This window comes from Podarcis erhardii (genome assembly GCF_964252035.2).
Source record: "Podarcis erhardii genome assembly, chromosome: 2".
NCBI classification, from domain to species: Eukaryota; Metazoa; Chordata; class Lepidosauria; order Squamata; family Lacertidae; genus Podarcis; species Podarcis erhardii.
Window position 1 is genome coordinate 70,049,768 of NC_138498.1, and position 23,764 is coordinate 70,073,531.

Genomic DNA, 23,764 nt, shown 5'->3' on the forward strand with positions numbered 1-23,764 from the left:
TCAAAGTAGTATCACACCACTTTAAACAGTCAAAGAATTCTGGGAAGTGTAGTTTAAGGGTTCTGACAGTTGTTAGGAGAATTCTCCTCATAGAATTACACTTCCCAGAGAGGCTGAACAATCAATGCCTCTTCCCAGGGAACTCTGGAGATTGTAGGTCTGTGCAGGGAATAGAGGTCTCCTAACAACTCTCAACACCCATAACAAGCTGCAGTTCTCAGGATTTTTGCAGGGAAGCCAGGGCTATTTAAACTGGTCTGATACTGCTTTAAATGAATAGTGCAGATGGGGCCCCATACTGTATCCTGAGTTCCAGTTACAGATAGGTAGCCGTGTTGGTCTGCCATAGTCAAAACAAAATAAAAAAATTCCTTCCAGTAGCACCTTAAAGACCAACTAAGTTAGTTCTAGGTATGAGCTTTCGTGTGCATGCACACTTCTTCAGATACACTGAAACAGAAGTCACCAGACCTTTCTATATAGTGAGAAGGTGGGGAGGGGTATTACTCAGAAGGGTGGTGGGAATGGGTGATTGGCAGATAGCTGTGATGAGCCTGTTGACGACTCTTAACGACTGCAATAGGTCTTACAGGAAAAAGCAAGGGGTGAGAAGGTGAAAAATGGCTTTGTCATGTATAATGAGATAAGAATCCAATGTCTTTGTTAAGACCAGGTCTCTCCATGGTTTTAAGTTTGGTGATAAGTTGCAATTCAGCAGCTTCTCTTTCCAGTCTATTTCTGAAATTCCTTTGTAATAGAACAGCTACTTTGAGATCTTGTATAGAATGTCCTGGGAGATTGAAGTGTTCTCCTACTGGTTTCTCTGTCTTGTGGTTCCTGATGTCGGATTTATGTCCGTTTATTCTTTGGCGTAAGGTTTGGCCTGTTTGTCCAATTTGATCAACAGAGCCAGACTGATACCCAGAGAGAACTTGCTGCAAGACAGACCCAAAAAAGAAAATAACAGAACACCTCTAGTCATCACATACAGCTCCGAAGTTAAAACAGTACAACGCATCATTCGAGATCTACAACCTCTCCTGGACAATGACAGTTCTCTTTCTCAAGCTCTGGGAGGAAGACCTTTCATTGCCTACAGACAGCCACCCAATCTTAAACAACTCCTAACCCACAATAATGCTATAACCAGACTTAACACGGACACTGGCACCAGAGCCTGCAATAAACCCAGATGCCAACTTTGCTGCCACATACACCTGGACAACACCATTACTGGCCCCAACAACATCACACATACCATCTCGGGACTATTTAATTGCTCATCGTCTAACATTGTGTATGCCATCAAATGCCAACAGTGTCCTTCAGCTCTCTATATTGGACAAACAGGCCAAACCTTACGCCAAAGAATAAACGGACATAAATCCGACATCAGGAACCACAAGACAGAGAAACCAGTAGGAGAACACTTCAATCTCCCAGGACATTCTATACAAGATCTCAAAGTAGCTGTTCTATTACAAAGGAATTTCAGAAATAGACTGGAAAGAGAAGCTGCTGAATTGCAACTTATTACCAAACTTAAAACCATGGAGAGACCTGGTCTTAACAAAGACATTGGATTCTTATCTCATTATACATGACAAAGCCATTTTTCACCTTCTCACCCCTTGCTTTTTCCTGTAAGACCTATTGCAGTCGTTAAGAGTCGTCAACAGGCTCATCACAGCTATCTGCCAATCACCCATTCCCACCACCCTTCTGAGTAATACCCCTCCCCACCTTCTCACTATATAGAAAGGTCTGGTGACTTCTGTTTCAGTGTATCTGAAGAAGTGTGCATGCACACGAAAGCTCATACCTAGAACTAACTTAGTTGGTCTTTAAGGTGCTACTGGAAGGAATTTTTTTATTTTGTTTTGTATCCTGAGTGTGAGCTATGCACATTTTCTGGACCAAGTTTATTCTTCCATATAGGATTTTTAAAAAGAATTTGGGATATTGCGGCAAGAGTTGATGTTGTGAAGGTGCAGGAGAGACATGGCTGTTAAAACAGCTGTATGTAGGGCTAAGGTTTAATGGGGGTAAGGTGAGACAGCTTTTATGGACTGGTCAGCTCCCTAAGGCCCAGCTCAAAACTCTATGTATTTTCAGACTTCTCCCTGCAATTATGAGAGCATGTTGGCATTGATTAAAACTGAGATTCTCATAAAGCCAAGCTCAAGCTCAGAAGTGTGGAATTTTGCAAACCCTTTAACTGCACTTTCCTATGTTCCCACCGAAATTTATTTTTACCCCACCAGTGCTTGCTGTACATCACAAACTTGGGGTAGAGTAGTCACACTCTTGTCACACATCTCGCTTTCTCTGCTTTGGGCCAGTGGTTGTGGACCTGGGCAGCTTGAGCATCACTGCAGGGGAGTCTCCTGGCTTGGGCAGCTAGTGATGTTTCAGTGGTGTGAGGCATGTGCCTGGTTTGGAAGGGAAGGAGGAGATGCCTGTCGCTGACTGTGAGCAGCTCTCGGGCTCAGCTAACTCTTTCTTCTTCTTTTTCACTGCTGTGATTTGTTAGATGATGTGTTCCTGCCCAAAGACTTAGATGGTGTGGAAATGGATGAGACTGACAGAGAAGTGGAATACTTCAAGAGGTAAGACTTGGTCCCGATAAACTGTGGAGTGCTGGGATCAGGGCCTTGCAGACGAGAAATAAATCAATGCCATACATCAGGGATGTGAAACCTCAGGTCTGGGAACTAAATGCAGATACTCCCTTGGGGTACTCGCCACACCACACCACACCCTCTGCCGGGGCAACATGCCTCCCTGCTCCCTCCCTGAGTGTTTTTGCCTTGCTGGAATGTGCCTTGAACATTGATAGTGCCTCTTGCTTGCCTGCATGGAGGAAGGAGAGAGGTGTGTGCATGTGTGTAGAAATCGTACAGGGGCAAATTTCACCTCTGTTGCTTTCTCCACTTTTGCCCCTGGCACCACCCACATTTGGTACGTGATGCCCAGAAGGTTGCCCGGAAGGGAATGAGGCCCTTGAGCTGAAGATGGTTCCCCATTTCAACCACATATGGATGAGACTAGCTCAGGCAGTCTTTCTATTTCATTCACAAATTTCCAGAGGTGTCTTGATGTAAATACAACATGGGCCCTGCAGTGCCACATTGTAGTGAGAAGAGGTGCCATCCATCAACATGTTAGAGAGTCCTGACTCAGTGTATTATGGGGAGGAGGGTATTGAGCAGGCTGTTCAGGCAGTGATCAAGGCCAAGTTTATCTATGTGAGAGAATGGGATCATCATTTCCACTACACTCTTTCAGAGTCTTGAGAGATGTGCCACCTCAGCAGTTTAACCTACTATTTAGGCAGGGCTAGAGACCTTTATAAGTCAAGCTGTTGCTTAATATTTCCATTAAATTGAAATTCCATGCATATCAACTGATGGTGGTAAAAGGCATTTTTAGCCATTAGGGTGTCCATGGGTAAAGCTGGATCTAAAAGCACCCATAAGCTGCAAAGTTAATTCTTCAGGGGGAATTTCAGCCCCATCCCAGAGAAATTGAAGACCATGTCCATGAGCTAGCATATCCTTTGCTAACAGCAGTTTGGTTTTGTTGGACTGAACTTCAGTTTGTTGGCCCTCAGTTGACTCCTTACTGACTCCAGAAACCTGTTCTGGATATCCAGTGCATCTGGATTAGATGAAAAACAGAAGGAGAGCTGAAGTCACCTCACTCCAAGCCACGCCTGTGGTTTAACACATGTGGGACAAGTTCCCTTCAGCACCCCAGAGTACAAGTGTCATGTAGCAGTAGTCTTCAAGCACCACCTTCTGTCAGAGAGAGCCATCAAAGCATGATAGTCCAGGAAAATCTGAAGATGTGGTTCTGCCCACCAGCTCAAGCCCAGAAGGAGGAGATTGGAAACTGGCTGCTGCCTGAGAAAGGCATCTTAGGTCCAGAGAGGATTTCTTCAGGAGTGGTCTCCCATTTCCTTTCTTCAAAGAGACCAGTGTCACATCTTCTCTGAGCTTCCTGTATCAAGTTGTTCATTCCTCTTTGGCTAAAAGGAATCACCCATACTCTTTTTGATGAGCTACCTGCCCTATAGTCCCTAAAAATCTTGGCTTCTGTGCTGCAAACAGCGCACACTTTGTATCTTCTTCCTCAGCTTTGTCCAGCATGCCTGCCTATGTTGCCTGTCTCTGCCAGTAGGACCTAGCCCATCTTTGTGTTGTCCTGCAACATATTTTCCAAAGTATTTTCATCACAGAAGTGGTGCCGCCTGGTGCCATTGTGCTGTTAACCCTTTGCCCCTTAAAATCATTAGGATGTTTGTGGACATTCCTTGTTGAAAAATCTGAGCAACTCCATGAGGGAGTAAGGGGAAGTTCACAGGAGACAGGCAGCTATATTATATGTGTGAATAAAACAAAGGTCCCGCAGCCCCGTCATTTCCTCTCACTAGTTGTTTTTTTTTCTTCTGTACTTGCAGGTTTTGCCTGGACTCAGCCAAGCAGACCCGGCAGAAAGTGGCTGTGAACTGGACCAATTTCACCCTGAAGAAAACCACTTCGAGTGCAGCTCAGTGAGGTGTGCGGTGCACCCCTGGTATATGTGCAGGGCCCCACACCTCGCCTTCCCTCCCCCAAACCCATAGACAGACACTTGGCCTCACCAACCCTTGCTCTTCCCCCCTCTCCCCTCCCCCGGGGCTCCTATTCCTAGCCTATAGGCAAGGCCTGGACAGCCCTTGCGTCCCTCACCTCGTAAGTGTTCGACGTTCGGGGAGATGCTGACTGAGCCGCCCCAAGCCCAGGGGCAGTCTTGATCGGCCAAGGCCCAGCGTGGCACAGGGACCAGGCTGCACCCAATAAAGGACTTTTTAATTTTTTATTTTATTTAAAAAACCCAACTGTTCTGTTGTTTGTTCTGGCTTTTCTGGTCCCTAGGGGTGGTGGGCAGGGCTCCCTTGGTGGTGGTGGGCGACCGCAGCAACCCAGCTACACTCTGCATAGAACCTCTTCCCTCGAGCGCTCAAATTGCACTCACGGCTGGTTCGCATCAGGGCACCCGGCGCACATTGTGTTCTCCAGTCTGAGAACCCTGCCATCTCCTTGCACAGTTTACAATGGCAGAGCTTATTGGTGGAAGATGCAGCTCTCTTCAGTCTCCTGGAAACTGCACGGGTCATTCAATCCTTGGCTGCGCTACCCCACTTCTCAGGGAATGTTCTCTCGGCCGAAATGCCATCCTGCGGCAACATTGTCTTAAGGAGCCTGCTGTCAGCGGAAACGCCGCCATGCCTTCTCAAGCAGGCAGCCTCTGTCACAGGGACAGCCAGCGTTTTCCTTTGCTTTCATAACAGTTGAGTTCAAGTCCAAGAATGGTAGATGTGCTCTGTGGGAGCCTATGGCCCTTCAGCTTTCCTGTGCAGAGATCACTTCCATGTAGGTGGCTCCATCAACACCAACCATGTATGACGAGCGCACTCCTGTCTGTTTCACCATGATTGCTCCCAGCAGGACATCCCCAGTTTGGCTGCAGGCTCCTGCAACAAAATAAACATGTTTGTGCTCCTCACACATGGCCACGGATGTGTTATTTCCTACAGGAAAGTGATATCCACATGGGAAAGTCCTCTTGTGCAAAACAGCCGTTGTTGCAAATAACGCTGCACGTTGGCTCTCGCATCAGGTGGGGAGCATGACTCCATTCCTCCTCCACCACCAAAAGCCTACTACTTTGGACTGCTCCCGTTTCTGATTACCTCTCAGCAGACTTAAGCCCTGCCTATAAGGCCCTGTTTATTTCCCCCACTAGAGTGCTGCGCCCCATCAGCCCTGATGATGGTGGGGAGTGACAGCCCCGTCATTTCTAAATATCTGTGACTTATAGCAAGTTGGTTGTGCTAGTAGAGGTGCACTCTTATGATCCCACAGTTGCTCAACAAAGCCCTAGGATTGTTCTGGTGCTGGTGCAAGGACCGTAATAATCACAAGCCATCTGAAGAAATTGTCTGTGGAAAACCATCATTCCATTTCAGCAGAGCTATGGCCCTAATCAGTGGCTGGCTGTCCTCGCTAAAGGAGAAACTGCCCCATTGCCATTGAGCCCGTTGAGTCTGACTTGCACCTTTCCCCTGACAACCAAGGCAAACATCAGAATGCTGCTTGAACTCTACTGGCCTTAGCTGTGCCCTTGAATTTTACTCTGTCAGCCATTGATTCTGATCTCCCCAGTAGCCCAGTTGGGATGATTATCTTCCCTCAAGTGATGCTGACCATCCTGCCAGGCCAACCAGTGTTTGCACTTCGCTTCATGTTGCCTCAGCTAAATCTTGTCTGCACACATCCTTGTTCATTTGTCACATGCACAACAAACCTAACTGCAGCAGTGACTGAGCCCTGGTGGGTCTCTGACCCCAATTTCTGGTGCTACCCAGGCTCTCCCTACTTTTGAGGGTGGTGCCCAACTGACATCTCAGAGGGATTGGGCCATACCATGCCGCAGACCACAGGCAGATCAACTTTTGGGTTTTTTTTATTAAATTATTTACTTTTTGATACTGTGAAATCTTTCGTGCTGAAAGATAAACTGACATTTGGACACAGAGTGGCTATGTGTGCTGTGTAATTGCTGCCTATGGCTAGCACTGGGGTCTCACCTTTGGCTTGAAACTTATTTGAATCCAGAGTAGCTGCTGGTACCAAAAGTCAACATGGGCCACAACCCTTGCAATCCCCCTGGGTACTTGATCCAAATTGCCCACCTCCATAAATTTCCACCCCGTCTTCGTTTTGTCAGGAACATGTATCTGCGCTGCTGAAACATGGTGGGCACCTTACAGCCTGTACTCCAACCCTAAATGCACATCAGGATTAAATCCTGTTGGTTTCTAGGCATGGCCTCTTTCATCTGTGATTCTTGTTTACTTCAGCCAGCTGTATAACAGGAATTTATTTGTAGCATTTTTCAGGAAGGCAGGCTTAATGCATTCATCCTTACGATGCCTGGTAAAGCAAGTCATTCTGCCCATCAGTCCTACTAAAGAACTGAACAAACTGATTTAACTTGTCTAAGGCCACCTACTAGGTACATTGCTAGCTTGAGCTGGAGGGCAGGTCTCCCAGTACAATGTTACTAAGACTGTGTTAACACTGTTGAGTGGGGAGTGATGGGTGGAACGAAATAGTCACATTCCTCAGCACATTGACTGCCTTAAACCATGCAGGATGACAACAGAAGCCAGAATCCCCTTGGATTACCTTCTCTACCCATATGGAAGATATCAGTGATTGGGAGACACTGGCCCTGCAGATAGTGTTGCTTTCAACTCCCATCATCCCTGATTACTGACCATGTTGACTAGGGCTGATGGGAGTTGTGGCCCAACATAATTTGGAGGGCTACCGGTTTCCAAGCTGTAAATGATCTCTACTAGCTCCTTCCCTATTATAGGATCTGGTAGCTGCTAGCAATGGTATTGGTAGTTAAGCAAACTGATATTTACCTCAGGTTGCCTAGGCTTGAGTGATAGTAGTTCGCCATGCCATAGCGTTGAACAGGGGAAATTATCAGTAGCTAATGGCTACTAGCCATGGTGACTATGCTCTGCCTCTATGGATGGAGGCAAGAATGCTTCTGAATACCAGTTGTGAGAAACCACAAGGGAGAAGAGTGCTGTTGTGCTTGGGTCCACCTGGGAGTTTCTCACGGGTATCTGGTTGGCCACTGTGAGAACAGGATGCTAATGGGCCATTTGCCTGATTCAGCTGGCTCTTCTTTACTCTGAGGAAAGTATGTACTGATATATTTTGCATTCTTTTAGTCTAACCCTTTTATCGTGCTTGGATTCCCCCCCCACCAGTGATGTGAGGACTGGAGGAAAAAAGTGAGTTAAGGAAACACAGCTGGAGCAATGAGAGATAAATTGGCAGAAGAATTAACTTGCTAGTTTAAGCCAAACATGCATCAGTTCAACAGCATTATTTGTCCAACAGCAGCCAGTCAGATGCCTCTGGGAAGCAACAAGTGGGGCATGAAAACAACAGCTGTACATTGTTTGTCTTCTGAAAGTTTATTGCCCCTGAAGATCAGTAGTCTATTCTCTCTTAATTTGTCTTATCTTTTTTTAGGCTATCTAAACCAAGGTGAAGAGAATCCTATATTAATTCTACATGATGTGAAACTTCCTTTCATATTTCCTGAATAGTCAGTTTCACTGTGTGACCTCTGCAACTAGTTTTGTAGGAGAAGGTAGAGAATTATCGCTACTCTTTCAGTGCCACTCACAGTCTTCTAAGCTTCTATTGTCACACCCCAGTTCTTTTTTCTGAACTAAAAAAATATCCAGTCACCTTGCCTTACCACATTGTTAAGGTGCTCCAAACACTTTTTGTATCAGTTGTACAAGGAGCTATATTCAACTAGTGCTAGCAGGAGCCAGTGCAATAGGGCTTTCCTACTTTTGCCCACAAATCGGCTCTGGGGGATCAGGAGAATCCTCAAAACAAGGGAAGGAGAGAGTGTTCCATCTTGCAAGCGGAAATGCTTGAGCTGACAGAAGAACCATGTTAGCATGACATTGAATTCCACCCATCAAGTGTCGCCTGCCATTTTGTTGTCTATTCAGCAAGTTTGGTGAGCTAGTCACAGTCTCCGAGGGAGTATACCACTCTGAATAACTTACAGTGCAGTCCTATGCACATTTACTAATAGGTTCTCTTGTACCAAGTGGGGCTCACTCACTAGCAAGTCTGTTTAGAATGGCAGCTGCAAATCCTAGATCAAGGTCTCCAAAACTTCCTTGCTGGTCACAAGCATATTTCTGGACTTGATGGCACAAGCCTGAAACAGGATGGTACAGAAGGAGTTGATATATACCAGGTCAGGCTATCTGTGCTTCTAGTTCAGTATTGTCGTATTTGGAATGACAGTGGCTCCCCAGTATCTCAGGCAGAAGTGCTTCATATTACCTGCTACCTCATAACTGTAGGTGCCAGAGTTTAAACACAGGACCTTCTGTGTGCAAACGATGTTTTCTACTGCTAAGCTGTGGTTCTCCCCACACCCCAAACAACCATCTGCTGTGTATTTTTTTTTAAAGGCATAATGCCAGAATGAGTTAAATAATGGAACTGAGCTGCATTCCCAATCTTTTACATTACTGGCTAATGTAATTTACCATGTGTCATCCACAATTATTTCCCCTCAAAGTACCGTAATTCAGAAAACCCATGCCAATTTTGCACGCCTTTGATTTTTGCTGACATATCAATACATGCACCTACTTGAATCTATTTTTGTCTCTAGTCAACCTATGTAAGATACAACATTGCTGAATAAGGTATTTCATGTACAAATACAGACTGATAAAATCAACCTGAGATTCAGGAGTCACAAGAAAGACAACTCAATATTTTTTTATTTGTATGCTAACATATCATACAAGCACTTGTTTCAATCTCATAAAATCAGGTGTTGAACACCAGAGAGATGGGAAACTGATCTATTTGCTGCCCTGTTTAAATCTACAGCGATAATTTATTCAGTCCTCAGTTACACAGAATTGGACCATTTCTTTATTTTACTTCTTATCCTTTTGAACATATTTTCTGATATTTTAATGTTGTAGATTAGAAACTCCATTCCATTTTGCACTGTTACTGCACTACTAATGGTTCCATCTGTGCTTGAAAAAATCACCATCAGGAGATATGATACCGGCACTGGAATGCCATTTTTTTAAAAAATTTAAGCATTTTTATGCTGCTGTTAAGCTTAAAGGGACACCAGAGTAGCTTACAAAAATCAGTGGTAAAAATATGTGACATAAACACCACGGAGATAAGGAAGTGGTACTAAGTCAGCGGCGAAAACACCTTCACAGTAACAGCGATAAATACGATGGTACATACTCAATGGAAAGAGAAGGCACTCTGCACACGCTTAAGAGCAAATGACATTTACAGGAAAGACGCGTTGCCCGGTGCAGCGTCAGCTCTCTAAGGCAATACCAGCACCTGAAAACGGGCAGCTGCGTCTCAAAAACTACAATCTAGTAATCCCCAACAACGGCTCCCCTAAAACGCTGTCGCGGTCTTGGTGTACTAACAGCACTGCGAACCTGTGGGATAGGACAAAATAAAAAAATTCCTTCCAGTAGCACCTTAAAGACCAACTGAGTTAGTTCTAGGTATGAGCTTTCGTGTGCATGCACACTTCTTCAGATGGCAGACCAACACGGCTACCTATCTGTAACTGGAACTGTGGGATAGGGTAAAAGTCCAAGTCGTTTTAGCAGGAATTTCACCGATAATCACCCAGAATAATCCATTTATTTGAGGGGCGATTGTATGGGGGGGGCGGGGGGAGATCCCAGTAACCCGAAATGAATGCGATGAGAATTAAACGATCTCGTAAGGCGACTCCCACCCAAGTCAACCCCTCCTTTGACCCCCTTCCCAGCTGCTTCGACTCTGGTCCCTCCCTCTCGCTCGCCCCCGGCCAATTCCAGGAAAGGCGGGCGACACTTCGCTCAGCATCCGTAGGAAACGGAAACGAAATGAGGAGAAGCATCAGCATCAGCAGCGCCTTCCACCTCCTCCTCCCGTTATGTACGGAGCATGTAAAGCTCGTGAGCATCCCTAGCGATGCTCTGCACGCCTCCTCCGAAGGAAGCCTCCCCGCTGCCCCGGACGGAGCTTGTCCGCTGCTGGCGCGGTGGCTTTGGGAACGCAGAAAAACTGCCCCGCTCATTTCTCCCACCAAACAAAGCAAGGAAGCCCGAGTCAGTTTTGTTTCATTAGGGACACCGTCGTCGCACCGCCCTGCGAGGCGCGGGCGTCTAGAGCGCTTTCCCCTGCCTAGTTTGTCCCTCGGCGCCTACCGTCTTGCGCAGGTCCTTTCCGAGGCCGTGCGGGGGCGCGGTTGCTTAGCGACGCAGGCCTTTGCGCGCACGTGTCCCTAGCGCCGGTTCCCATTGGCTCTGCGCGTGTTGTCGTGCGGCAAGAGTCGGCGAGAGGGGACTGCGCTGAGAACATGGAGGCCGGAAGCGGCAGGAAGGTAACGAAAGAAAGACTTGCGGCAGGTGCCTCCCCCCCCACACCCCGTTCCCCACCCCCGAGACACCAAAGGGGGGACCCCACACCCCCCCCCCCGCGGTGGGACGGGAGCTTCTGCCCTTCTGAGTCGGATCTCTTGATTCCCGCAGAGGCAGCGCGAAGCGGAGTCGGAGGGGTCGGGCCAGTCCAGCGGAGGAGAGGAGGACGCCGAAGACGACGACTATGTGCCCTATGTGCCCGTCAAGCAGCGCAAGCAGCAGATGGTAAAGAGGGACGGGGTTGGGGGAGGGAGGGAGAGAGAGAGGAAGAGAGAGAGGGTGTTACCCTCCACCCCCATTACCCATTGCCCGCCCGCTGCGCACCTCTGCCCACCCGGCCTGCAGCCAGGTCATGCGCGCGGTTTACTGGAGAAGAAAGTCTCACTTGAGTTTGTTCGGGTAACTTTTAAGGATCGCAGGCTGAGCAGCTCCTCCCTGTGTCCCGTTTTCTATTTTGGCGACCCCCGTCTTCGGCCTGGTCTCTTAACAGCTGGTTTCCAGAAACAAAGGAGGGATACCACGGATCGGAACCCTCTTTGCTATGCAAAGGCTGGAATCTTACTGTTAATACTTTTACTTATTTATTTGGCCAGTAGTCTTAAAATCCACATTCACAAGTCAGGGATCTCAAAATTAGCATGGAAATGGGTTATGAGTGGGAGGTGTCTAGGTACATGGAGAAGGTGGGGTGGGGTGGGGTGGTCCACTTTTAATTTTTTTTCTTTACTGAGGATTGTAAGTCTTGAGGAGAGTTCTGAAGAGGATGTAAGAGGATTATATCTGAGGACTTGTAGCTAAGGCCTTGGATCCAATGGGTCATTCTAAGCTCCTAACTCTACCTCTTTTTTATATATTCAGCTGCAAAAGTTGCTTCAGATGCGCCGCAAGGGGGCGTTGGAGGAGGAACAAAGGGACAGTGGCAGTGAATATCATGGCGACGAAGATGACATTCCTCTGGGTCCACAGTCCAACGTCAGCCTCCTTGATCAGCACCAGCACCTCAAAGAGAAAGCAGAAGGTAGAGTCGGCATGTTCTGATGGATCTGTAGTTAGGGAGGGGATGCTAGACTAAAGGGATATAACTGACAACTTTGTTTTTCTTCCCAGCACGTAAAGAGTCGGCTAAAGAGAAGCAACTGAAGGAGGAAGAGAAGATCCTGGAGAGTGTGGCAGAAGGACGAGGTGAGTGCCAGGGAATATTTTCCCAGTGATCTTTACAGTTCATTGATACTGGACAGAAGTGATGGTGATTTAGAGGAGTGTTTCACCTAGGAATCCACAGTTAATGCCATTGCCTCCCATCAGTTTCTGCAATCGTAAATAAAGCCATTGTGACAGAGCAATCCCCTATAGATCCTTTGCTTTACTCTCCATTTTGCTCTGATGATGAGACCACCTGGTCCTTGACTTTGGGCTTACTCATTGTTTTCTTTCTCTCATGCAGCTCTGATGTCTGTGAAGGAAATGGCAAAGGGCATTACATATGATGATCCCATTAAAACCAGGTAGGTTTTGCAGGCCATTCGTACAATTTAAATGATGCTGTGGGTAATATTAGACCCTTCCGGAAACATGTGATCTTGCTAGGATCCTCAAGAAAAGGTATCAAGATGTGGAGTCACTTGTTTGCTGAGAAGCGCTATCAAGGGTATTTTTTAATTATTTTTTTATTTGATTTATATACCGCCCTTTATTGAAAGACTTCAGAGCAGTGTACAACGTTAATATCCTCCAGATGTTGGATGACAACTACTATCCTTGACCACTGGCCATGGTGACTGAGACAGATGGCAATTGTAGTCCAATGTGCTGCCCTCCATATGTTGTTGCACTATCTACATTGCAGATATTGGTTTTGGTGTGCAATTTTTTAAATTTTGTTAAACTGGGAGTAGCTCTAGACTGTTGCGTAATTCATAACATAGACTGCAGCAGACATTTTATATTCTGGAAACAAAGGAACTAGTCTCACACAAATATATATATATTTATTTAAAGGTTTTTGTTTGCAAAAGGGATGAATTTGCACTGTGTACAGTCCTTCCCATTACAAGGAATATGAAGTGGCTAAGATTTTCTGAAGGGAACGGGGCTTAGCATCTGCATTTATATTAGAAAGTTACAAGGTACAAGAATCATTACTTTTAAAAGGCTTTGAGTCTTTCATATTGCTTGAGCAGCTGATCTATATTTTGTTACATTGATGTGGATAAGAATTCAAACAGTGTCCAGCCTTGAGTAAAATGGGATGCTTTTGTCAATGTAAAAATCAATAAATAATGCCACTGCTTCTCTGCATAGCACGTCTTGTACTTTATTTTGTAACTGCCAAGCAGGAAGACAGATTCACTTACTAATTTCCTCCTTTGTGAAAAGCCCATACAGTCTCTTTTTAAAAAAATAATAATATTTATTGCTTTTAAACCTTACAAACAAGAAGAAAAAGAAAAGGAGAAAAAAGAAGAAAAAACAAAAGAAAGAAAAAACAATACAATACAATATATAAACAATACACCACACAACATTAATGCATTAAACTAAACAAAAGAGAACAAAAACAATTTAAAAACATACATCATACCATTTCAATGCCTTATCTTTCATTCCCTTGTTTCATCGACTTCCTCTCACCTCCCTTTTTGTATTCCACTTCTATTAATTGTTTCAGCAATTCCTTTCCATCTTTCACTATTTTCTGTCATATAAATATCTTAACTTATTTTAACCTTATTTTCCGTTAATACTATAATACTTATTTATGTTTAACTCCTTATAACACTTCTACTAAGGCCATATAATTTCATTCCAACATTTTTCTAACACTCATTAATTTTACAGTATTTCTATAAATAAACTTTAAACTTTTTCCAATCTTCTTCCACCGTCTCTTCTCCCTGGTCTCGGATTCTGCCAGTCATTTCCGTCAATTCCATATAGTCCATCAACCTGGTGATCTTCTGTCCGAGGCTCTTAACTCTTTTCCAGGTCCCTTCTGCAAGTCTTCTTCGTATTTATACATAAACTTTACTTTGTCTTCTGCTGATCTTGTTCTTGATTTCCTTCCTTTGGTCTGAAGAGTAGGTCTCGGGGGAGCTCCAACCTAGCAATGTTTTTATTCCTCCTCGACATGTCATCCACATCTCCGAAAAGCCCATACAGTCTCAGTACTGTTGTCAGAATCACAATCACTTTTTGGAAAGCCCTGTTGAGGGTTCAGCACAGACATAGCTATCTCTGGCTGTATTTTATTTATTATTCCATTTCTGTATGAGTGCCCTGCATCTTGCATTCTTGTTCCCTGCTGAAATTTCAGTGTGTTCTTTCGCCAGCTGGAAGGCTCCTCGGTACATCCTCACTATGTCAGAGGCCCGACATGACCGTGTGCGTAAGAAGTATCATATCCTCGTGGAGGGGGAAGGCATTCCACCACCTATCAAAAGCTTCAAAGAGATGAAGTTCCCACCAGGTAAGTGACTAAGGTGGTGATTGAAAAAACAAGGAAACCGTTTCTGAGGAGCATAGTTTCACATGGGGGAGTTAAAAGGATTGACTGTCCTTTGAATTTAGTGGTCAGGGCTCTGAGCTCTCCCGCTGATCTCTTTACCCAGCTGCGATATTCTAAGGCAAGGATGGGGAGCCTGTTACCCTTTTGATGTTTCCCACCAGCAACACTTATCTTGGTCTGTAGTGAGGGATGCTGGGAGTTTTAGACTTCTGCAGTACCACAGGTTCCCCATCCCTACTCTTAAGGGCCGCTTCTCATGCTACCTTTTATTCTTGGATGCACAAAGCAGAATCCAAAATATGCTCACATCATTTCAAAAATTCATGATAAAGGCATGCATATACTTGCATTTGGCCAGAAGGATCTACTAATACGTGCACATAATTTACATTTGATGCTATCTGTGTGAATGTATGTTGTTCTGAGATACATAGGTAATAAAAATAAGCATCACCTGTCCTACAGGTATGATAGGAGATATTTCTGTTCTCTTGTCATCCTAGATAGCTCATTTGGTTAGAATGTGGTGCTGATAATGCCAAGGTTGCAGGTTCTCTCCCTTTATGGGATGGCTGCATATTCCTGCATTTCAAAGGGTTAGACGAGATGATCCTCAGGGTCCCTTCCAACTCTACAATTCTATGTTTCTTTAGCTTAACATGTGTCCAATTCCTTCTACAGGAATCCTGCGAGGTCTGAAGAAGAAGGGGATCCAGCAACCAACCCCCATCCAGATACAGGGTATTCCCACCATGTGAGTGTTGTTGGAGGTGTTTAAGCAGAAGCTCGATTTGCATCCATCAGGGGTTCTCTTGTTGGCTCCTGCTGTGTTGAGATCTTTCATGGTGCAGCAGTTGGATTGGCTGACCTTCAAGGTCCCTACCAACTCTATGATTCTAGATTTGCACAGTATTTTGGGTGCATATTTTCAGTTTTATGGGAATTCGCTATGTACTGAGCAGTAGTGACTGGTACCCATTGGGACTGGCAGGGCAGAAGGAAAGGAAGTCTGTGTCACCAGAGCCAATGACAGGCAGAGCCAACACATTCCTAGTTCTGCCCCCGGTTTCCGTTCTCAGATATATAAGGGCAACACTGAGACTGTCAAAGGCACTGCCCAGCCAAGGAATCCACACAGCAGATAATTAACTCCTTATTGTCAAAGATAGCACTTACAGTCGCTTCTACAGCTCTGGATATCTACACACACCAGTCTAATAGCTAGACAACTATTCCCTGGTCCACGTAGTTGCAGCAACGGGGGGGCCACTCACCCTCTACCAGTTTATGCAACTTCCCCCGACAGAGGCTGCATACACAGCCTGAGACTGTGCTTGGATGGAAATTTCCCCTGCTCATCCCTTTTCAATCCCCTCCTGCTTCTGGGAGACAGTGGTGCAGGGGAGGGTGGGGAAGCACCTGGTCCCTCACTTGCCTAACCTGCCTCTTCCTCCTCATCTCCAGACCCACCCTGTGCTCCACCCTCCAGCTCTGAAGCTTTCCCTGTTTCTGATTCTTGCCTTCTGGCTGGTACAAGTCCCCACAAACCACTGCTCCCCTCTCCCAAGTCAGACTCCAGCCCCTCTGCTCTGGTGCACACTTGTCAGCAGCCTGCCAGACACTAAGGAGGGAGGGAGCTGAGTGCTGGTGCCCCTCTCTGGGCAGCTTATATGTAAAAAGGTAGGCAAGTGGGGTTGGTGGGGCAATGCCCTGTTTGCCCTAATAGACAATCTACTGATACTGAGGAATGTACATCCTGAGTAAAAGCTGGTACCGAGGACCATAGTTGTTCATACATTTCCAGCCTTTTCTTTCTTACCATGAAGGCTAGAAATATGCTTTCTCTCAAACAAAGGCTTTACGTCTTTGCGTGTTGTCATAGTTCATAGCCACTGAGTTCCCTTCTGGATGGATGCACTATTTAGGCACCTAAAAAGCAGCAGTTTGTAGCCTGCAGTGATGGAGGGTCTCCTCCACACCCATCCCATTTCCTTCCTACTGTAGCCCTAACTCCTTCCAGCCCAAACAGGTCCCATTAACTTGCTCCTTTCTGCCCCCATAGCCTTTCCGGCAGAGACATGATTGGCATTGCGTTCACCGGTTCTGGCAAGACCCTTGTGTTCACTCTCCCTGTTATCATGTTCTGCCTGGAGCAGGAGAAGAGGCTGCCGTTTTCCAAGAGAGAAGGACCATACGGGCTTATCATCTGCCCCTCAGTAAGTCTCCTGTCATCCACTTAACTGGCCTTGTTCACTTGCTTGGATATTGGGGGCAGAGGGGAGCAGAAGTGTGTCATGGTTGTAGAAAGAGAGAGAGAGGTGCAAATAGGAAGCACCTGGGGACTGTTAGCTGCTGGCTAATAGGACTTTTGTTTCTGCAGAGGGAATTGGCTCGCCAAACCCATGGTATCCTTGAGTACTACTGCCGCCTGCTGCATGAGGATGGGATGCCTGCCCTGCGCTGTGCCCTTTGCATTGGAGGCATGTCTGTCAAGGAGCAAATGGAGACCATCAAACAGTAAGGCCAACATTGGGGCCAAATAAAGAAGCACTAGAATTGCAGCTAATGCATGTGTCTGTAAAAAAAACAAAGCAGGGCCTCCCCGCTCTTGTCAGTCACCTATATTTTATCCCAGCCTTCTCCAGCCAGGTATCCTATAGATGTTTTGGACCACAACTTCCAGCATCCCTGACCAGTAGCTGGGGGTGATGGGAGTTGTAGTCCAAAACATCTGGAGGCATAAAGGTTGAGGAAGGCAGGTTTATCCCAATCCGTTTGGTATTCGCTGCTGCTAATTTCAGGACTTTGTTGTTCCATCTTTATTTTAGTCACTAACACTTTTAAAAAAAACCCTTTTAAAAAACAAAATTGCTCTGACAACCAAACTGACTATGAATGCACAACAAACACACATATCTGACTTGCTCTGCTTTGCTGCATTCCTGTTTCTCCTGGTAAAGCAGTGAGTCCGGCATTCAGGCCCTGCTCAGTCTAACCAGTCCTTAAGGCATTTTGAAGTGCTGGGCTTGCAGAGGGAAGGGTTCAAAAGTGTGGAGGCAACGGGACATTGGTCCTTGAAAGGGGAATAGCCATACTCCTACTCCTGAACTCCAAGTTCATGTGGATGCTACCAGAAGAGGGCCTTCTGCAGCTCTGACTCCTTCTCTTCCCATAGTGGTGTGCACATGATGGTGGCAACTCCAGGCCGGCTGATGGATCTCTTGCAGAAGAAGATGGTTAGCTTGGACGTCTGCCGCTACTTGGCACTGGATGAAGCAGACAGGATGATTGACATGGGCTTCGAGGGAGACATCCGCACCATCTTTTCCTACTTCAAGGTACCGGGCGAGACAGACTGTGCTTCTGCCTTTATCTAATTGAATTGGGAAGTTGTGTATTACCCTCCTCCTGGACTCATGTGCTTTCTGGTGCCAGAGGCATGGTTGGTCTCAGGTAGCACTCCACTAGTTTACTTGAATTTTCCTCCTTGCTTTGGGCAGTGCTGCTTCTGGCAACAGCAGTGTTCTCCCTGTCAAGATGAAAACATGCAGACTGTTGCTGGGGACAAGACTTAACTGAGCTGGGTGGCTTGGAAAGAATAACAAAGAAGAGCATGCCTTTGCCTCTTCCTTGATGCAAATTAGCCGCAATTTGGCCTTGTACCTGGAATTGAGGGTGGGGTGGAAGACTTTGAGGTTAGATTTGTGATTTCTAGTCAGGTTTGAGGCCTGGCAAGTTTCTCCTTTGTAGAAATTACCTGCTGTGCAGAGAGCAGCATATGCCCAAATAAACATGTAGGAGTTCACAGTAAGTTATCTTATGAATTCCTCTTTTCTCATCCAAATTCAGCCTGTTACTTGTTGCAGTGCAATTGGTTGGACTGATTATATTCAGGACTGTGTATACTCTGCTGCAAAGTGGCACACCCCTTCTATGTCAAGGAAAGCTGGATCCTGTGATCACTATATGTAACATAAATGGAGCAGAGTTTGCATATATTATTTTTGCATAATTTATTATACTTCTACTGATTATGGGAAGGGGCAAGAAGCTATGCAAGACACTAAAGCCCCTCTTTTGACCACTAGAAATTCTCCTGTCCTGTCCTTCCCCTCCTACCCTTGCCCTCTAGCTTCTGAGACTTTGCCAACCATTGCTTTTGCCTTTCATGTCTGCCTCTGCAGCCCATAAGGGCTAGAAACTTGCCTTTAGAAATGAAAGCTGAGATTCTTAGCTAATTTTTTTGCTCAGTACAAAGCGAGGTCCATATTGAGAATTACATATGTGAATAAGATAGTCCCGCCATCTTACCTTATGCATACAATTTCATTGACCCATTTTTAGTGATCCCAGAGATTGCTTGGAAGTGGGATTCTGGGAGGTGTAGCATAATAAAAAGGGATGTCCCTAGTTGCCCATTTCCCTATCATGACTTTTTCCTGCCTTAGGGCCAGCGACAGACCCTTCTCTTCAGCGCCACCATGCCCAAGAAGATCCAGAACTTTGCCAAGAGTGCCCTTGTGAAGCCCATCACTATCAACGTGGGACGTGCAGGAGCTGCCAGCTTGGATGTTATTCAGGTGCAGTACGGCTCAGAGAGCCTGTCACATCACTCTTTCTGTCCCACCGTAAAGGGAGTACAAATGATGATTTTACTACAGCTCTTTTAAAAGAAGTGTTTAACATTCTCACCTAATTTGTGTGTATTTCTTGCAATGTTATTCAGCAGGTTAGCCTGAGAGGTGATAACCTGGCCGAAATAACGCACTGAGCTTTACAGCTGCCTATGAATTTTAACCTGTGTGTTTTCTGTGTCCAAACACAACACGACACTAGTTCATCTGAGCCCTGATCAGTTGGTCTGTAGCTTCTGCTTTTTCTCACACTGAAAATACTGGCACCGTGTGACCTTTGCCATTTTTCTCTTGTATCTAGGAAGTAGAGTATGTAAAGGAGGAAGCCAAGATGGTCTATCTGCTTGAGTGTCTACAGAAGACACCACCACCTGTGAGTACTTATGCTCAGTCCTGAGTCTGAGTCTCAGTGCTAGTTGCATTAAAGGCAGCATCTGATTTTATTCTGAAGCAGGAAATTCTAGAGAAGCAACCAAGTGCCGTTCCAGAATTTTGTGGTTCTGGAACCAATGGTGGGAGCCTTGCTTAGGTGGAGGGAGTGAATCATGTTATTTGAGAGCCCCCCTTATAGCTTGGCACTTTTGCTCTTTTGTGTCTGTGCAGGTTCTTATTTTTGCTGAGAAGAAAGCAGATGTAGATGCAATCCATGAATACTTGCTACTCAAGGGTGTAGAGGCTGTGGCCATACATGGTGGGAAAGGTCAGTAAGTGTCTTGATTCAAATCTGCTCTTTATCCAAGGGCAGCACGTCCAGGCCGCAGATTTGTAGTCATTTGCTAAGACAGTAGAAGGAATTGAGAATATAACAGAACTATTGGCTTGCCGTGGTTACACTTTTTTACGTCTGCCTTCCCCTTTCATTAATACAGTGGTGCCCCGCAAGACGAACGCCTCGCAAGACGGAAAACCCGCTAGACGAAAGGGTTTTCCGTTTTGGAGGCGCTTCGCAAGACGAATTTCCCTATGGGCTTGCTTCGCAAGACGACAGCCCATAGGGAAATCTCCGGGACAGTGGGGAAGCGCAGCTCGTCTTCCCCGCTGTCCTCGGACCTCCTCCGAAGCCTGGCGGCGGGGCGGGGACACCTCCTCCCGCCGCCGGGCTTCGGAATGATGTCCCGAAGCCGAGCGGCGGGGCGGGAAAGTCTCCCCCCGCCGCCCGGCATCGGAACGATGTCCCGAAGCCGAGCGGCGGGGCGGGAACGCCTCCCCCCGCCGCCCGGCTTCGGGGCGGGAAAGCCTCCCCCCGCCGCCCGGCTTCGGGGCGGGAAAGCCTCCCCCCGCCGCCCGGCTTCGGGGCATTGTCCCGATGCCGGGCGGCGGGGCAGGAACGCCTCCCCCCGCCGCCCGGCTTCGGGGCATCGTCCCGATGCCGGGCGGCGGGGCGAGAAAGCCTCCCCCCGCCGCCTGGCATCGGAACGATGTCCCGAAGCCGGGCGGCGGGGCCGCGAAGCCTGGGCGCGCTGGCAACTCTCCGCAAGGAGCGCTCCCGCTGCTTGCGGAGAGGTCCGCGAAGCCTGTCCTGGACCTCTTCTGAAGGCAGGCGGGGGGCAAAAGTCTTTGTCCCCCCTGCTTGCCTTCCCAGGGGCTTTTAAATCGCCCGGACAGCGGAGAAGTCCTCCGCTGTCCCGGGCGATTTTAAAATGCCGCCCGCCAGAAGAGGTCGGGGGAAGGCGGTTTCCATAGGAACGCATTAATTGATTTTCAATGCATTCCTATGGAAAACCGTGCATCGCAAGACGAAAAACTCGCAAGACGAAGAGACTTGTGGAACGAATTAATTTCGTCTTGCGAGGCACCACTGTATATGGAACTGGTCAGTTGAGTGGAAATGTGCCCAATTTCAAACAGACCAAAAGTCTGTGGAATTTGCTTCCATTGGGTGTGAAGTGTCAAAAGATCTAGAACAGGCACTCAGAACAAGGCCAGAGATACTTATCAGCCCTTTAAAGGTCCTCTGTACTCACAGAAATCATTAAACAACCTTTGGAGCTAGGAAGCTGATGCTTCTAGACAGTGCAGCGTTGGATGAGTAATATGAGAACAGATACAGAATTGAATGTATTGGTGAAAACCTGTGGGCATTGCTGCTGAACATCTCTCCCTTCCAGTGGAGAATTTAGCCCTGCATCCTTGGTACAGAAGCATATATTAACACTGTTAAATTTGGGACAAACCCCTTCTTTTGTTTTATTTTTAAACCCACTAAGGAGAAGCCTTCCTGGGGAAACAGCCCTCCCATATCAGCCAGCTTCACGAGTTCCCGCCCTGTCCCTTTCTTGCACATTACAGCTGTCACTCCGAGAGATGAGTGGCTTGTGGAGCTGTTCACTCTGGTACTTCATAGATGTGTCTGTGGGGACAATGGTCCTTTTGTCATGGGACTGTGAATAATTCTTGGTAGAGTATTTGAATGGAAACTCTTGTTGTCTTTGGGTTATGGGTGAATGGAAATCTCACTATTGCTGCCTCTAACACCCTCCGTTTCATCTTGCAGACCAAGAGGAACGGACAAAGGCCATTGAGGCCTTCCGGGATGGCAAGAAAGATGTCCTTGTCGCCACTGACGTTGCGTCCAAAGGCTTGGACTTCCCAGCCATCCAGCATGTCATCAACTATGACATGCCTGAGGAGATAGAAAACTATGGTACGAGGAGACAGGCTTGGGATGGCTTTGGCTACCTGGTTGCATCTGTTCATATCCTAGTGAAGAGCTTCTCCTGAGAAGGAGCTCAGGCATGTGGGGAAACCCTTGTAGGTGAACAAAACATAAACAGGTTAGATTTGGCTGACTGTTCTGTACATAGGCTGTGCGTGAGTCCTTGAATGTGCTTGGATAAATCAAGATTGATGCCCCATAGAGAACAGAAATCAAAAAGAGCTAAAAGCTTCTCTCTTAGCTGACTTACACGTTAATATATATGTATGTATTTTTCCAGTTCATCGAATTGGACGTACAGGTCGCTCGGGGAATACTGGCATTGCCACCACCTTCATCAACAAAGCCTGTGGTGAGGAATTGAGAGGGGCTGCTATGGCGGGTAGGGGTGGGAGGTAGACTGCATGGGGGTGTAAAGGGGGTGGAGCTGAGGAGCTGGGTCAGCAGGCCTGAGTCCTAGGAACATAAGGACTTACTGAAGAGCCAGCCAGAGCCATGCTTCCTTGTGAGTCACTGCTGAAAATAGAATCCTCCAGGGAGCCAAGACATCACGGGTGGGTGGTTTGGGTCTATTGCGAGTGCCTGCCTTATGGAGACAGCTAGTCACTTCTGCGTGGGCAATCTCCTTTGGCTTCCTGGAATTGAAATCTGTTGCGCTTTCCCAGAGAAGCTGGCCTGTGTCCATTCTAACTTGCTTCTCTGTCCCCAGACGAGTCTGTGCTCATGGACCTGAAGGCGCTGCTGCTGGAGGCTAAGCAGAAGGTGCCACCTGTGCTGCAGGTGTTGCATTGCGGCGACGAATCCATGCTGGATATCGGAGGTAAGCAAATGGGACAAGAGGCAACCAGCCTGTCGGAGGCTGTAGAGTCGGCGGGGTTGACTTCACCGGAGAAACAGCTCAGCTATAGCCAGATTGGAGCAATTGAGCAATGGTCTCCTGAAAATAAATCAGGTCATGGTTCTTCAAAAGAAGTCCTTATCTGGTCATTAGCCTCAAAAAGGAGAAGATCAAAGTACCAAACAATAGAACCAGACCATGGATAGGCCTATCCGTTGTTTGTAACGAAAAGCAAAAGGTTCGAAATCAAGTTCCAGGCCACCTGTGATTCTGCAGGTGGTGCTGCACTCCTGGTCCCATTACCTCTGACCATTGGCCATGCTGGCTGGGGCTTATGGGTGTTGGAGTCCAACAGCACCTGAAGAACCACAGGCTCCTTGGCCCTGGCTGCAACTGAACCTGAAAGTGTTGCTTAGGTCTTTCTGTCTTTCCCCCCCTTTTGAGCCTGAGCTCTGGCTGACGCTGTCCTTTTTTCTCTTCCAGGAGAGAGGGGCTGTGCTTTCTGTGGGGGCTTGGGCCACCGCATCACGGACTGCCCCAAGCTGGAAGCCATGCAGACCAAGCAAGTCAGCAACATTGGGCGCAAGGACTACCTGGCACACAGCTCCATGGACTTCTAGAAATGCTGCCATTGGGCCCAGCAAAGAAATGGACTTTGCTGCTGCTGCTGCTGCTTTGGAAGAGCAGCTCTGCTCAAATCCCGCTCTAGCATACTGTTGCCAGCTGGAGTGGGGAAAGGGCATCACAGTGGACTTTGTGCATTTGGGAAGCCTAGTGCTTCTTTGTCACTGTGGCAGTTGCTGATCCTGCCGTGGGATGGAATGGGAGATGCATATAATAGGATGACTCGTGCTTGTTTGGTGCAGGAGTTTGGTTTTGGCACTGCAGGATGGGAATAGATAGGAGGCGTGTCATCTCTGTTTTAAGCAGGCTCGACACTTTTTTTCTTGAAAGCAGCAGGGCAGTGATGCAATAGGCCATTGCGTCAGTAACTACGGTTAAGCTGTGTTGGGCAAGCGCTGTTGTACTTGGCAAGTCCTGTGCTGCTGCATTCCCCAGC

At 47.0% G+C, this 23,764-nt stretch overlaps 2 protein-coding genes and 1 long non-coding RNA gene across 5 annotated transcripts in view; 2 read left to right on the forward strand and 1 right to left on the reverse strand.

Moving 5' to 3' along the window:
- Positions 1–4,882, forward strand: part of FAM193B (family with sequence similarity 193 member B) — a 33,531-nt gene extending 28,649 nt beyond the window's left edge. For all 3 annotated transcript variants that reach the window (XM_081850193.1, XM_081850194.1, XM_081850195.1), the window contains 2 exons: positions 2,534–2,609; positions 4,463–4,882. In XM_081850193.1, the coding sequence (XP_081706319.1) occupies positions 2,534–2,609; positions 4,463–4,559 (173 nt within the window). In that variant the 3' untranslated portion in view covers positions 4,560–4,882. The remainder of the gene's footprint in view (positions 1–2,533; positions 2,610–4,462) is intronic.
- Positions 4,847–10,747, reverse strand: LOC309335322. Its single transcript, XR_014153444.1, has 4 exons — positions 10,503–10,747; positions 10,238–10,459; positions 8,719–10,088; positions 4,847–5,518 (listed from the first exon to the last, which is right to left on the reverse strand). It is a non-coding gene; the product is annotated as an uncharacterized lncRNA (long non-coding RNA).
- A 151-nt stretch (positions 10,748–10,898) lies between these two features.
- Positions 10,899–23,633, forward strand: DDX41 (DEAD-box helicase 41). The gene is made up of 17 exons (XM_081850229.1): positions 10,899–11,034; positions 11,183–11,296; positions 11,930–12,089; positions 12,179–12,253; positions 12,516–12,576; positions 14,401–14,537; positions 15,258–15,330; positions 16,639–16,792; positions 16,957–17,093; positions 17,752–17,914; positions 19,025–19,156; positions 19,512–19,583; positions 19,814–19,910; positions 21,705–21,854; positions 22,147–22,218; positions 22,576–22,686; positions 23,188–23,633. Exons 1-17 carry the CDS (start codon positions 11,011–11,013, stop codon positions 23,322–23,324), a joined length of 1,869 nt encoding a protein of 622 aa, XP_081706355.1. The 5' UTR covers positions 10,899–11,010; the 3' UTR covers positions 23,325–23,633.
- Positions 23,634–23,764: the final 131 nt, after the last annotated feature.

Bases quoted from the DNA above. Each gene is read 5' to 3' on its own strand.
- DDX41 (XM_081850229.1), top strand. From the start codon at position 11,011: ATGGAGGCCGGAAGCGGCAGGAAG. The intron at 12,577-14,400 runs GTAGGTTTTGCA...TTCTTTCGCCAG, and splicing joins GATGATCCCATTAAAACCAG to CTGGAAGGCTCCTCGGTACA. The intron at 14,538-15,257 runs GTAAGTGACTAA...TTCCTTCTACAG, and splicing joins AGAGATGAAGTTCCCACCAG to GAATCCTGCGAGGTCTGAAG.